Below are 15,447 nucleotides of genomic sequence, written 5' to 3'. Positions count from 1 at the left end.
TAGGACTAGAGACAGCAATTTAACTGAAAACTCCGCATCATTTGTTGAACAGAGTACTCACTAATAGAGAAACTTTGTAATGGAGTTTATTGTCAGGACAACATCACATAAAGCCATTAGTTTTCGAGATTGAAGTTGGCAGACAAAGGTGGTCGGCCCAGCACGCGGCACTGAGGAAAACTGATTTAAGTTAACGCTGTTTACTCGCTACTAGAAGATATAATGACGTTGTTAAATACAGCAGTTCAACTTGTCAAAGTCTTCTCGTTCTTGTTCTTTGTTATAAATTAATAAGAGACTACATTATTTGAGACTTCATACTGCTACGCTTTTAAGGTGACCTAATTGATAACGTGTTGGGGGAGAGTTACGCAAATGATATTGCGTCTAACTTATCAGACATATGAGATGTTTTTACGGTGGACGGAGATAGTAGGAAAGAGAAATATATTATCGGTTTTTTTGTGATAGCTGAATGTTACAATTTAATACAAATTAATATATATCTTTATTATGATATTATCTCTTGTAGATACAAGAAATCCAATGAGGAGTATTTGATGAGAACTTATAGTCCCATGGCTGTCTAAGAGAGAGGAGGATTCCAAAACAGCTACTAAATTCTACTGTAATAAGCGGCTGATATAGTAAACTATACTTCGTATCATTGGGCAGTTTTTTGCAAGGATGTAGCCAGCGGGGAGGTCCAAAGGGTCCGCCCTTCCGATTTCAATAAAAACTAGATTGTGTGTTTGTACGTTGCAAGGTTGCTTTAACCTCCTAGGTTATTAACTCTTTTATTCAGCTGAACCACCATAACAAGGTCTATACCGCATGTCATTAGCTAAATCATGAAGAAAAATCAGAGATAGTTGTACCACTTTTAATTAAGTTACTACTTAATTACTTGTTCCACATACATCGTGCATGTGAGTTACATTAATTTACAGTCTATGGGTATGATAGAGTGGGAAGGAGTAAGACAAAGATAGATGATCCTACCGTAATATCCGGCCCATACAAGTAGGTATGTTCTGTGTTCACAAAACATTAACCTCAAACCTTCACTAGGGGTTACGATTTACCTCACGAATCATTAACTTTTGTTCGCTTTATTTGCCTAGAAAGAAAAAAGAACACCCCGAATGTGTTGTTTTTTGTCACTTGTAAATACTATGTTGTGTTTTTACTTGTTATATAGTCTATTTGTCATATTATTAATACACCGAAGTTGCATTTCGTTTTTGCACTCTTATGCACCAAAGTGTTTCAAAGTTAGATCTCAAGTTCTATACAATTTTTTCAGTCCTCCTACATTTAATTCAATCAAATTTAATGTTTTACCCTTAATGCCGACTATTCTCTGTAGTTGTTTATACAACAGTTGGTAGTTCACATACTATCAACAAATATATATATATATATATAAAACACTCAATTTTTATCATAGATGTAAATTTATTTACATGATATAAAGCGTAACTTGTGTTAATGTGTTTTTTTAATATGACAGCTCAACAACTAATTTAAATAGATTACTTTTTAGTCAAAACATTCAAATTTAATTTCTTGTATCAATTCTTCTGGGAGTTCTTGTGAGCTCTCCCATGATTTGCATGCTTTCCAAAAATAATTTACAATTCTGCTAGAGCGTATATATACATACATGAAAATTAAATCTAGCTGAAACAGATTTCGATGTATGGCAAGGAAATAATGTGAATTATAAGAATAGCCTACTTGTGTCAAATGGGTTAAAGATTGTCACTTTGGGGTTCCACTTCAAGAGCTATAAAGCTACTTTCAAGTCTTTAATTCCAGAAAACATCCATGAAAGCATATACGAAAATAAATAAAAGCCTATTATTTAACCTGAACTGAGTGTGTACATGAGTTTATAACACAACAAAATATTAATTTTAAAATAGAAATTAGAACTCTCTAAATTACCATAAGTTCAGATTTTGTCTACAATGTAAGATATTACAATTTTTCATTACGTTTTACACATATCGTTAGGTTTGGGGGACAGCTAGTGGAATAAAAGTAAAAGTATTTATGAATAAATAAATGAATTCAATAACAATAAAATAAAAATATCAGCCATTCACAAATATATACTAAATTAAATCTAGTTTATTGGATCTGTAAACATCAGGTTGGTTCAATAATATTCAGTCAAAACAAACTCTATATAATAAAAAATAATTAAATAATTACTGCTTGATAATGCATGGTTAGATTCTACAACACTGTGCAGTACATTATATTAATAAAATTAATAAAAAGTCTAACCTTGTCAGTTAACAATGTCTCCAAACTTTTCAATCAGCTTGGTTGTTAATTTCTCTAATGGATTTATTTAAAGTTTGCAGATTGAAATTTTGAACTTTAGGAAACTGCTGCTGCGAGCAACTCATTGCTTTTGTCCATTGTGAAACTTTTTTATGCAATGAAAGAAGGGGTATTATCATATCATAATTTATTGCAATTAATAGTCTACAGTATTGTCTAAAGTCACTGCAGATAAATGTTTTATATAAACATGATGAATAACATGCATGAGATGTTTTATTTCAGTTTCAGAGTGAATTTATATATTGAGTACAAATATCTAAACATTTATAATCAATCAAGTTTAATTCTGGTAAGATTTTAATTTTTGTTTTGACAGAGTTCGATCATATCAACACAATAATTTTTTGTATTTTCATAATCAACATATTTACATGTATTTTAAGAATGATAACTGAGGATGGAAATTTACTTTGCCTATGTATTATAGTTGAATACAAATAACACTAAAATTAAAGACTGTTACATTTATATTTCTACAAATTACATATAAACTAATAACAATTTTGAAATTCTTCAGATCCATACAGCTGAAACTACAAATTTTATACTGTCAGTTGGTGTAATAATATTGCTCGTAGTATTCTGAATATTGTTTCTTATCAATTGATAAGAATAATACTAATAAATTTATTAGTAAAAAGTGTGCTTAGAATTTGACTGTAAAACTATAAAATGCATTTCAAACTTTTTTCAGTGATGTCGAATGGTAATACAATCTAAATAAAATTTTGTTGATGAAACAGAAGTACTTAAGATGTACCTTGAACTGTGATCTATCTGAGCACTTAAATTGTACCTATATCTTCTTCCTGAAATATACATGAATCATATTGGAAGTAATAAATATTTCAGGAACATTCACAGGCTTAACTCAAGTCTTCATTTGAGGACAATTGCATAGTCCTTAGGATATTCATTGTTTAGTACATTTCATGTGTATTCCTACTTGTAACGTTAAAAGATTTAAGATGCTCATGAAAAGGAAGATCGGTTGTGAAAAATGGAGGTTCCCCCTTCTCAACTCAAACAAAACATAAAGTAGAAGAGAAAACACCCTTCGATTCTTGCAGCTGTGGATAGCTGATCTTTTCGTAATATATTCACTTATTGGATACGGTCTAGCTACTATTTATTTCTGCGCATATCTAGTTTCTTTACTTATCTCATCACCAGTTACTCTTTATGGGTATAGGGTATAAAATACTAAATTAAATTCAAATTAATATTTAATTTTGGCAACAATAATTCACAATCACATGACTCCTAGGTTTTACTTCTGTACAAGCACGCCAACTATTCTATAACTTGGTAACATGCATTTCATATGATATGGCTGGTAACTTTGTAGGTAAATAAATAATGAAGGATGAATAAAGAAGGTTTGTATCAATTTTTGTTTGACGAAATCTCAACCATTAAAAACATGGTAAACTAATAGATTGTACACATTATAAAAAATATACAAAATGTTACAGTATTCAAAATACAATCACAACACTATCAAAATATTTAAACTCTATTTACATTGATAAATGGTAACATATGAGCACAGAAAACAATCTTAAAGACTGGTAGATTGATCATTGTCTTTGTGGATGAGTTTCATCAAAAGTTGTCTTTGTTGAGACATCTTGACATCTGGATGTTTCAAAGTGAGCTGACCATTAAATTCCAAATGTGATCTAAAACAAAACAATAATTATTAATTGCAATAATTCTTGTAATACTTGTATACAACATAAATATGAATCCTAAACAGAGTTTTCAATAATCTTTATCCTCGAAGCAAGATGTATCAAATATAAGAAGATTCCTTTCAAATTCAAATAGATCGTTTTGAAGTCAGTGAGCATTGAAACTAAAGTTTCACTAGGCTACAAACTAATAATTATTTGATATGAAGTAAATGTAGAAATATTCTACCTGTATGTATTTTTGAACTTTCAAACTCAAATTTTATATATTTTTGTTTTATTAGTCTGTAATTTACTTTCTTTGTTCAAAACTTTTTCAAATTACCTTTATTCATGAAACATACTGCAATTGATTAATAAAACATTAACCATAAACCATATCATTACTGTTAAGTGTTACTTAAAACAATAAAAAACTATTCAAAACTCTTAATGCAACATGTCCACACAAAAAATCCCGCCCGAAAATAAAATCAAAAATTCAAAGCAACCAATGAAGAATCTGAAAGGTTGAGAAAACATTTTCTAAGATCCCTGGAAATGGAATTAACAACTGGCAGTGAGGGTGATAAAATAGAAACAGCTATCAGAAAAAAGAACTATGACCTCTACTTGAAAAAACTGAGGAAACAGTCAACCTCAGACTTCATTAATAACTCACATAACAAACAAAGGGCTGTTTGGGAGGTTATTAACTACGAAAAAATGCAATAACAGTAAAAAGGACGAACCACTTAAACTTATAAATCAATGAAAAAACTGATCCAGGACCCTTTGGAAATAACTGAAACACTTCAACCATTACTTTACAAAAATAAGCTGACATCACTCTCTGTAACGCTAATCAGGCCATAAATAGTCAGCTAACAACATGGAAAGACTATGGCGATGTACCTGACTTCATCCCACTCTCAACCACACCGGAAGAAGTCCTTCATATACTCACATCCCTTAAATCGAAACCAGCCGCAGGTGTTGATGAAGTCTCTTCCACACTCCTAAAACACTGTAAGGATGAAATAGCAAATCCTTATGTCACATAATTAACCTGTCGTTTTCACAAGGTGTCTTTCCTATGAAACTGAAACTTGCAAAAGTATTTCCTAAACACAAGAAAGGCAATACAACATCAGTGGAAAAAACTATAGACCTATATCGATTCTTCCAACGATATCAAAAGTAATTGAAAAAATCTTTCTGAATCAATTGACAGCACATCTGACTACTCAAAACATCTTGACGCCTCAACAGCATGGCTTCTTACGAGGAAGATCCACCACCACGGCTATAGTTTCAACTGACAGAGTTTATTATCAACAAACTTGAAGAAGGTACAAACAGTAACCGCCATGCTACTAGACTTCAGCAAGGCTTTTGATTTGATTGCCTAAACCACTCTCTACTGCTTCAAAAAGTAGGGAATATGGGCATTAGGGGAGCATCACATGACTGGCTTGCTAGCTACCTGAAAGATCGACAGCAACTAGTGGAAGTAAATTATACCAGAAACAAACACATCCCACAAAGCAAGATCAACCTTACTCCCAATCACTAGAGGTGTACCTTCAGGGATCTATACTTGGACCAGTGCTCTTCATATTTGCTGACAAATGACCTACCAAGCTATCTTCTTGACTGGGCCCAAGCTATGTTATATGCATATGACACCACTCTTCTTATTGCAAAAAAAGACACAGAATCTCTTGAAATAAATTCATTTATAGCCCTGAAATATGACAAAAGCAATACTGCCAACATAATGACCTAGTTCTTAATGAGAGCAAAACAAAACAACTAATATGGAAAGGCCGAAGAACCAATGATTACTATGGCTTACCTGAAATAATCCAAGATAATGAAGCCAAGTATCTCGGCATAACAATAGATGACAATCTCTCTTGGAACTCACACATTGATGGTCTTTGCAGCAAGCTCAACTCTAGTATCTATGCTCTTAAAAGAATAAAAAGTACTTGTAACAATGATACTACCAGGACAGCATACTTCTCTCTTTTTGAATCTCATCTGAGGTACGGACTACTTGTGTGGGGCAACTCCTCAGTAAGAAACAGGGAGCGGGTTCTGGTTCTACAAAAGAAAGCAATTCGAATTCTTGCGGGACTGACTCCTCAAGACTCATGCCGTCAGGCATTTGGAGAACTAGCGATCTTGACAGCTGTCTCACTCTACATCTGCGAGACCATCTGCTTCACAATAGCTCAGAAACCTGACCAGCTAGGTGACACACACAGCTATGACACCAGAAACGCCTGTGACTATGCCCTCCCCACCACACCACCTGACCCTATTTGAAAAGAAACCTACATACATGGGGAGAAAACTTTTCAATCATCTTCCAGAGGACCTCAAGAGACGCATAGATGAGAAGTACTTCAAGACAGCACTCAAGGCCTGGCTGCTGCAGAAACCATATTACACCCTAGAAGAATTTTTAAATACCTGATTGTACAACTATAATTATATTGACAAAATTCTGTACTCCATGTATACGAATAAAGATTTCTGTATTCTGTATTTATTTATATCAACTGTGATTTCTGAGTTTTTACAATAAACCACCTGTACTATTATATATTTCCTTTTACATATTCTTATAAATTTATTAACGTTTATTTACCGTTTTGAAAACAACATTAAAAAAATTTAAAGATACTCTTGTGTGTCACAAATTATTACATTGAAAGGGTAAATAGCACCAATATGTTGCTTCAACATTCAATGGAGAAATAACAACTAATAACGTGTCTAATCAGTTGATTTCAATCTACATTGATAATTTTAAAACATAAAATAATCAGTTAAGAATAAAATTTTTCTGAGCAAGGACTTTTTGAAATCTATCATACGGCAAGAAACTAGTTATATTAATTTTACAAAAGTCATTACATTTTTAGATTACCATTTTCAGTATAACTGTTTTAATTATTTTCCTCAATATCAATTTATTACATTTAAAGCAACATTTTACTACTGTATTAATATTAATAATATAAACAGGTATTTTTTGTTGCTTTACGTCTCGGTTTAAAATTTATACGTATTAATCAGAGAACTACCTACAGTACAGTGTGAAAGTTATTTGAATAGTAATAAAATTTAAACATAACAATAAAAACACAAGTGCAAATGTAACATGGCATAATAGAAGTTGGTGTTCATGCTTGTTTCGGTGTTAATGTGACATCTTTAGTCACTAATGTCACAGTTATTTGGATCTAAATTCCTAACCCCCATATTTTTATACAATATCCACATAAATACAAAATACCTGAAAAACCAGTGTTAAAAGACTTCTTTGCGGAAGCTAAATCCAAATTGATCACATTTAAGTCTTAGAATCCTTGCTAACTGTGGTGGGCCACAATAGAATACGGTGACTTTTCCTTTCTTCTGATCTAACAGCTGTTTGAACACCTTGTCCCAGTTAGGACGACCAGCATTTGTTCTTGTTTTCAGACCGGTGATTAGATCTCGTTTTCCCTGGAACAAATGTTGTATGAGTATTGCTATCATACTTGGTACATGTTAGATATGCCAATCTTAGAACATTAAAAGTCAATATAAGTCTATTATTTATATCCTTATTCAGAAAATCCCTTTCATTCCTCTGAATGCGTTCTTTAGTTTCCAAACTAGATTATTTTGTATGGTGACTATGAATATAACATTGTTTTAATCACAGCAGTAATATTTAAGCCAGTATATTTAATAATACATCAGTTTTGTTCCTCACATCCAGGGAGTATAATCATAATCAATAGCTTTGTGGGTTAATAGCATATAAATTGCGTAATAATTGACATAATTTTGATCTTCACTTATTTTTATTATACTCCAGAAGAGGACATACAAACAATTAAGGAATTTATAAATCTAATTGACCTTAATAAATTACTGTAGTAAATTTGGGAGTGATATTCCTAGCTTGGAAATGATATTGGATTCTACTATACTTCAAGGCTTTTTCTACTTATCATTTTCTGCAACCAAAGACATTCCATATGTTTAAATTTATTTCAGAATACATTGACTGTAATCCAATTTCAGATCAAAAACAATGTATGTAGTTTATTAGTTAAATTAAAAATTTACTTAAACTGCTCTTGTTCAACCTTCAGCAATGTGTGCAAGATTTTAGAAGTCTCAAGATTACTCTTTGTCTTTGAAGAATTTTAATTACATAACCAGAAATATTCCAATATTGTAGATAGAGAGTAAAATCTAACCTTGTCGTGTAGTAGGTCCAATGCTAGCTGCAGACCTACGGCTTTCATATCAGTTTTCTGTAGTGCAGACGTTATGTACATGTGCATCTCCAGGAAGCGTTCCATGGCACCACCGAGCTCAGCTTGCTCTATCTCAAGCTGGGACAGCAGGTTCACGAACCACTCAAAAGATCTTTGATCTCTGTTGATCCAGAAGAAGTCTACCTGTGTGTAAAAAATTAAACATAAAAATAAAACAAGTAGCCAAACCCATTTGTTAATCAGTTTCCGATATGGTTATTAAAGTAATCCTTAAGTAAAAACAATTTATAAAACAATTGATACAGACCACAAGAATATAGACTTTGCGTATTAGTGACAAATTCGAAAAATTCAATCAATAAAATATATAAAAATAACACACGTTAGATAACAAATAAATAGCAGTATTTTGTTAACTGTTATTAAATTTTTTTATTTACCATTCACTTACATTGCATGAAAACATTACAAACCTAATATTCATCAAAAATCTATTTCTGATGATTGATAAAACTAATGAACTTATTAAAGTGCAAGCCAAAACTCATTATTAACTATTAATAAACTACTAATTTAAAGCTGTGCCATGATAACCTGAATTGAAATTCAGTGGCTTCTTATTAATGTATATGGGTGTGTTTCTTTCCAAAAAAGGAGTGAATGATGGACATTTTAATTGATCAAACTTAAGGTATTCTATAGTAACATATTTTTGGTCAATGGACAATTCTAGATTTTTAAGCAACTATAATTTGTTTGTTTTGAATGTATTGCTTTACGTTTGAAAGTAATGATGCATAGAGAGTGCACAAACTTTGTTATTTAGGAGCATTTGGAGGATTTGTTGAAAATCTTTGAACAAGTTATATGAGTAAAGACATTATTATTTAAATGGTAGAATTTTTATATACCTACAACTTAAAAGAGAATTTTGATGTGCGTGAGTTTGTTTTTATTCATATAAACCGGCGATTTACTTACATTATTATAATGTTATGGCAGACCCCCATCGATTGTTCTGTTCAAATAAAGTTATTACGTGTTACTTGCCTTCCTCAGATGCATGATGGTCGGAGGAATCTCGCTGACCCAGGTGTGCTTACAGTTAGGACAGGAATGCCTCGCCTTCCAGTAGCGGTGCATGATGGACTGCAGGATAGAGGCGAAGGGTGTCACTCCAATCCCGGTGGCTATCAGGACGGCGTGCTGTGCTCGGAAGATGTGACTGGAGGGAGCCCCGTATGGTCCATCCAGGTAGATCTGCCACACATTCATTATTGAATGACATTTTCTTTAACCGTTCTATTGTGCTATTATATATATTACCACAGAGATCAATACGGTTTAATGGTTTTTGGGTGAGTGTTACTAAAGTCTGGCCTCTCACTCAAGAGGCTGGGAAAGTGTAATTTCTGTCTGTCTGCCCATCTACATGATATCTCGAAAATTAACTAATTCGAAAGAAACTTAATTATACATTGGCAAAATCGAGAACGATGATTGTACATATCATTCCTTACGATTTAGTGGTGCATTAGCACATTTCGAAATTCATCTTGTAGGTAACGATGATAGCAATGGAAAGATCACAGAATAAATACATTTGTACTCTTAGTATGATATTTTTACAAAATAATATTTGTGGCCAAAATATCTGCAAGAGAATTTCATCTATAGACTTTATATTTTGCATGAAACTTCTATGTAGACCACATTGAGTTCGATGATGGTTTATCCATGTCATTGAAGTCTACCACTCATTAGGCTAGTACAATATGTCTAGTCTGTCCAAGAAATGCAATAACTTATTTTATGTATAACTGTCCATCTGCAAGTTATCTCAAGGATGAAATAAGATTTAGATTTGGAATTTAAAATTCAATAGCAGCAAAACATGTTAGGCAACAAGTATTTGGAACAAAAATTATGATATATTCCTCAAAATTCTAAAACAAAAAAATAACTATTATTAAACTTAAGATGCGTGTATGTCGCAATATATGGTGAATGGAATTGGATAGAATTTTGTTTTACAGCTAAAATAAACTAGCAATTAAATGTCAGTTACCATAATTATTTGTAAAAAGGTGAATAGTCAGCATATTTTGACATATCTGATGGTCCATCCAAGTAGTATTTTTTTTTTTTTTTTTTTTTTTTTTTTTTTTTTTTTTTTTTTTTTTTAATTGAGTTATTCTTACAATGAGTAAAACATTTTGCAGGATGACATATTTTGTATTACTACTAACTATTTCACTAATGAATGTACAAGTATGTTTGATACTTATTTTATTGGATGAATGTCTGTACAGTGTTCAAGAGTATTATGACATAAACTTTCTTAATTATTGATTGTTATTAATTGTTGTAACTTATTAATTTATTGTTGTTGTTGACACTTGTCCTGCATTCTGTAATGTGTAATGACAAATAAAGAAATCTGAATCTGAATCTTGTATGAGTAAGAATCGATTATCCTTCATCCTACTGAAACAAATCTAAACATGCAAAAATATATGAAAATTAGGTCTTTTTGTAATTTTTATACTCATTATAACAAGACCATTATGAAGTGTATCTGAACTTCTTACCAAGTTTTAAAAACAATTTCTCACTAAATTCTGGGATAATCATGAAATTTCATGGAAACACTCGTCATTCTCTTTGGCTGTGATGATATAGTATAAATGCTGAATCACCAAACAATTATTTTGTACACTTTGAGTACAATTAGGTGGTTACAATGGGCCATCCTGCGGTTGTCACTAGGTGCTTCTGTTGCCACCTAGTATAACTGAAACTCTACTACTGTATCTTTATACTGACCTCTAAGGGTTTCCCCACAGGGTAGTTGATCTGAGGACGAGAAGAGGCGGTCGAGCTGCCAGCCTCACTGGGGGAGGCTCTACCTTCTTCCGCTACTCGCTCTGGACTTTTCAGCAACTCGTTGCCCTGAACAGTGAAATCTCACTTGTTAGTAAAACAGGTAATTTCAAAAATGTATTGCCACTTCTAAGAAGAAACTAAGTGACAATATACTTTAAAATAGTACATTACTTATGCTCTATCCAAATTCAAGCAGCAAAAGATAGTTGTATGACTATGTCTGTCGAATGGCTGACATTGAGAATGTTTTATTAAGAATATTATTCCAGAAGGCTGGTCAGCAAAATTCTATTCCTATTGATCTAGGATCCTGAACATATCCTATTTGTATACTTGGATCATATTGGAACCCACAAGATACACTAAACAGATGTAATAAATGTATTTTAGTGGCTATATAATAAAAATAATGTGACTTTATATGTCAAGAAGTTTCCCTTATGACAAGTTACATGACTTTTTACACTAAATTATGATTCTCTCTGGGAAAAAAATACTGAAAGTTCCAATATTCAATTACAAGACTTTTTTTAGATAGAAATAAGCATATTTTGACTTGCGTCATTTATGTCAATTTTTATAATAATCTTGAAAACTCTGAGCTAAACTGGAAAATCACTAGATTTTTACAACATTAGAAAACCACGGATGATGGTATTCTAAAGTTACCTAAATCTACTGTGAATTTGTCCTGGAATGCATTCACATTAAACATGAAGCTACGAAGACTACAGATAATTGCCTCTTGCCCTCAACTTTGCCATTATTTAAAATATTTGAATCACACATAGTTCTACTGAAGTAAATCGCTTAGAACAAACGTAATACAGGAAATTTATTGCGTGGATCTTTGTTTCAAGTCATCTCTAAAAATGTATTAACATTATTAATATAATGGAATTCGAGGGATCTTGGCACATAGAGGACTATATTACAACTTACCTACAACGATACAATTTTAATGCCAACGGTCCAGACATTTGTAAGTACTATCAATTTGAAGTAGTATTTTCTTTGTTCACTGGACATAAGAACTCTTCATTATGTTAAAAAATAATTTAATAATACAAAAATAAATAGAAACTTGCTGAAAGTAAATAATAAGAGTCCATTTGTTTAGTTATTTTAAGGCGATGACCCTACCATATTCTTCATTGGTGGATTTCACGTTTATGGTCAAAACACGTACTGGATCCTCATAGGAGGTTGCCTGTAAGAACTGAGTTGATATTGTCATTACAATCAGAACAATAAGAAATAACAGCTTAGGATCCAAGCAAAGCTATATGTCTTCATAAGTACCAAATCATTCCCCAATAATAAATCATAGGACTATGCAGCTCAGTCTTTCTACTCTGTACATTTAAAACAAAGAGTAGGACCATTTTCTTTTAAACAATTTACAAAAACACATTTTAAATATTTACTGTTTTGCACAGATTTATCAAGAACAATATATTTGTTAATTTACTCTTCAAATACTCAACCCACCTGCCTGCCCAGTATACTGAGGGCGGACATCTTAGCCTCGCAACTCTCCAAGCTGGGAGTCTTGAATGCGATGATGGTTGGCTTGTTGCGCATGTAGCGGAAACTCTGCGCCAGAGACTTGTTCTGCGGACTTAGGTAAGCCAAGCCCAGAGACTGCAGCCTGGCTCGCCGCATCTGACATTCGTCAAAACTTTTCTCCGACTCCGACCTCATGAAGTCTCTTAACCTGAAATTTCAAACAAATTCTCAATTAAGAATTTTCATACATTATTTTGCAATATACTATCCTTTACATCTTATATTGAGTTTATTTCTAACTGATTTTCACTTGTATATGGTTAAATAAATTGTGCCACATAATTGACCCTACCAACACAACATTCTTAAAAACTTTTGGTAATAAGCTTTCAATATAATAACGAAAATTAACCATTCGTAATCATTGTATTATTTACTTAGCTTTGTGTGATCACTGTGACTCATATTTTAGTTTGTAAATATCCAATTGCTAATATCTAAAATCCACCAATTTCTCTGATTGTATCAATTTTGACAGTGTTAATGTGCAGTGAACTCTGGTAGATGATGAACACTTAAATTCACTAACTAACCCATATCATGCATGAGTCATGACAAAAATTACTTTAAAGTGATATAGAATTGATGTTTAGTTAAATTAATTTGTTTTTTTGTTTAAAAAATATTTGTTGTCAATTCTTTCAAAATATTTTTTATCAATTCCTTTGAAATATTTTTTGTAATACAGAAACCTTTATTTCTTTATTCAACAAGGATTTATAAGCATTTAGAGTAGTATTTTAAAGTATTTTAAAATCAGCCTAAGGAAAACTAATTAACAATAAGTACGGTATATTAAAGACAATTAAAAGATATGACACTTTTTTATTTCTAAAATGAATTGTGTCTTTGACAAATATTTTATTAAAAGGCTTGTCACGTTTTTGATTCTATTTCTCTTGCCATCACTTTCTTTAGGAATAAACCATTAAAACATGCAAATTCCAAAAGATATAACTACTCTGGTAGTCCAGGAGCTAAAAGACAAAAATCATAGTTATACTGTGAAATCAATAGAGGAATTTCCTATCGGCAAAAAATCGTTTTTCAGCCATAATAGCCTTGAGGAGGATTAAAATGGGATGGTTTAAAAAGGGTAAACTCTTTACTTAAAGGTAGATAGTGAGTGTGTGAGAATAACAAAAGCTATAACAGTCAGTATAACATATCTAAATGAGTACATGCTAAGTAAAGGGTTAACCAGTTATTGTACTAGCTAGTTTTAATATTCAAAATTATAGTTTAAAATACCAACATTTTTCTGATATGATATATTTCGACCTTGAGTCACTAAAATATTAACCATCAAAAATGTGAAAAATTCTTATAACACCGTCAGCAGAAGAAATAAAGAGGAACTATAAGAACTCCGAATTCGATTTCATTACATATTTTATTGAAGATTCCTCCACATTGTACTGCTAAAAGTAGTACCAGTAAAAAATATATTTCAGATTGGTTGTAAAGGCTTTTCAATTTGTTTATTACAGTAAAATAACATAACATTATTATGCTACAAAGATACAACAACAAAATTTACAATGAATGGTTTATATTTTTATTATTTAACATTATTTGTAATAAAAAAATCTATTCTGATTATCAAATTTATATCTGTGGATAGCCAGACAGATAGACAGAAATAAATTAAATTGTTTAACCCCTCGATTGATAGATTTCACCAATTAATATACAACGAACTTCAAAGATTGAAGGGTTGAAGAGAAGGTTGTAGACCAAAGTTTAAATAACATATTTTTACATAACTAGTAAAACTAAAAACCAATATTGATATAACTAAAGGGTTTAAGCTATTTCCATACATTGATGATACATGTTTTAAAAGCTATTGGATTGGCTTTTTGGCATAATTTATGTTATTACTACTATGATTTATGTTATGTTTTTATCAGTTTGTACAACTGATTTTAGCATACTCACGCTAAAAGTCTTTGTCTCTTCTTAACTCTATTATCCATGTCTGGCATGGAGAGTGACTTCGACAGAGGGCTTTTGTTGAGAAGAAGCATTTTGTGGAGATTTTGGTTTTGAGCACCTTTCTTTGGAAGTCCCGTCAGTACAGCTAGATCTGAAACCACCCCAGTCACAGTTATAAATGGTATTAGTATTAGTTTAGAGGTAGCTGTAGAAAGTACTCAGGAGGGTTCCCTTTTGGCTTGGTTATTACTTCCAATTAATCTTACACTGGGTACACCAAAAACCGATGTGTCACTTACATTTGGGCTACCCTATGGATGTCCAAGACTAGCACATCACTACTGCAAATGTCGAGATATTGAGGTTAAAGGGTTGAATGATAGGTTTAGTCTGCTAACGAGGACGACTGTTGTGGTTTTTAGAATGAGGAGGGAGTACCTTCTCCTATGAGCTTTAAATGAAGAGGCTGAAAAAGAACTAGCCTTCTTCATCGTATGGTAACATGACAGTTTTAGAGACTGCTATTGCTCTTCATAGGATTTGACAGGAACAGGCGTCATTCACAAACCTTACAGAAACCATATCACTCCGAAATCAAAGGCAAGCCGTTTTAGGACAAAGTGCTATGAGAGGTGTCCAGCTTTTTGCTCTAAGTGAACAAAATACGGTAGACGTAAAACATTTTAGTTGTATTCTACTAATGTGTTGAAGCCAATTATTAAAAGTATTAAAAC

The 15,447-nt window shown here is 32.0% G+C and overlaps 1 protein-coding gene across 3 annotated transcripts in view; it reads right to left on the bottom strand.

The window, feature by feature from the left end:
- Nucleotides 1-3,566: 3,566 nt before the first annotated feature.
- LOC124354743 (NADPH oxidase 5) overlaps nucleotides 3,567-15,447 on the bottom strand; it is a 244,257-nt gene continuing 232,376 nt past the window's right edge. For 2 of the 3 annotated variants that reach the window (XM_046805410.1, XM_046805411.1), the window contains 7 exons: nucleotides 14,717-14,864; nucleotides 12,698-12,923; nucleotides 11,147-11,272; nucleotides 9,371-9,580; nucleotides 8,300-8,503; nucleotides 7,342-7,553; nucleotides 3,567-4,040 (listed from right to left, as the gene is read on the bottom strand). In XM_046805410.1, the coding sequence (XP_046661366.1) occupies nucleotides 7,356-7,553; nucleotides 8,300-8,503; nucleotides 9,371-9,580; nucleotides 11,147-11,272; nucleotides 12,698-12,923; nucleotides 14,717-14,864 (1,112 nt within the window). In that variant the 3' untranslated portion in view covers nucleotides 3,567-4,040; nucleotides 7,342-7,355. Of the gene's footprint in view, nucleotides 4,041-7,338; nucleotides 7,554-8,299; nucleotides 8,504-9,370; nucleotides 9,581-11,146; nucleotides 11,273-12,697; nucleotides 12,924-14,716; nucleotides 14,865-15,447 lie in introns of all 3 variants that reach the window. The other variant, XM_046805414.1, reaches the window with a different exon arrangement.

This window comes from Homalodisca vitripennis, chromosome 2 (genome assembly GCF_021130785.1).
Source record: "Homalodisca vitripennis isolate AUS2020 chromosome 2, UT_GWSS_2.1, whole genome shotgun sequence".
NCBI lineage: Eukaryota > Metazoa > Arthropoda > Insecta > Hemiptera > Cicadellidae > Homalodisca > Homalodisca vitripennis.
Note: the sequence above shows the minus strand (reverse complement) of the source record. Positions and strands in the feature narration are given on the sequence as shown.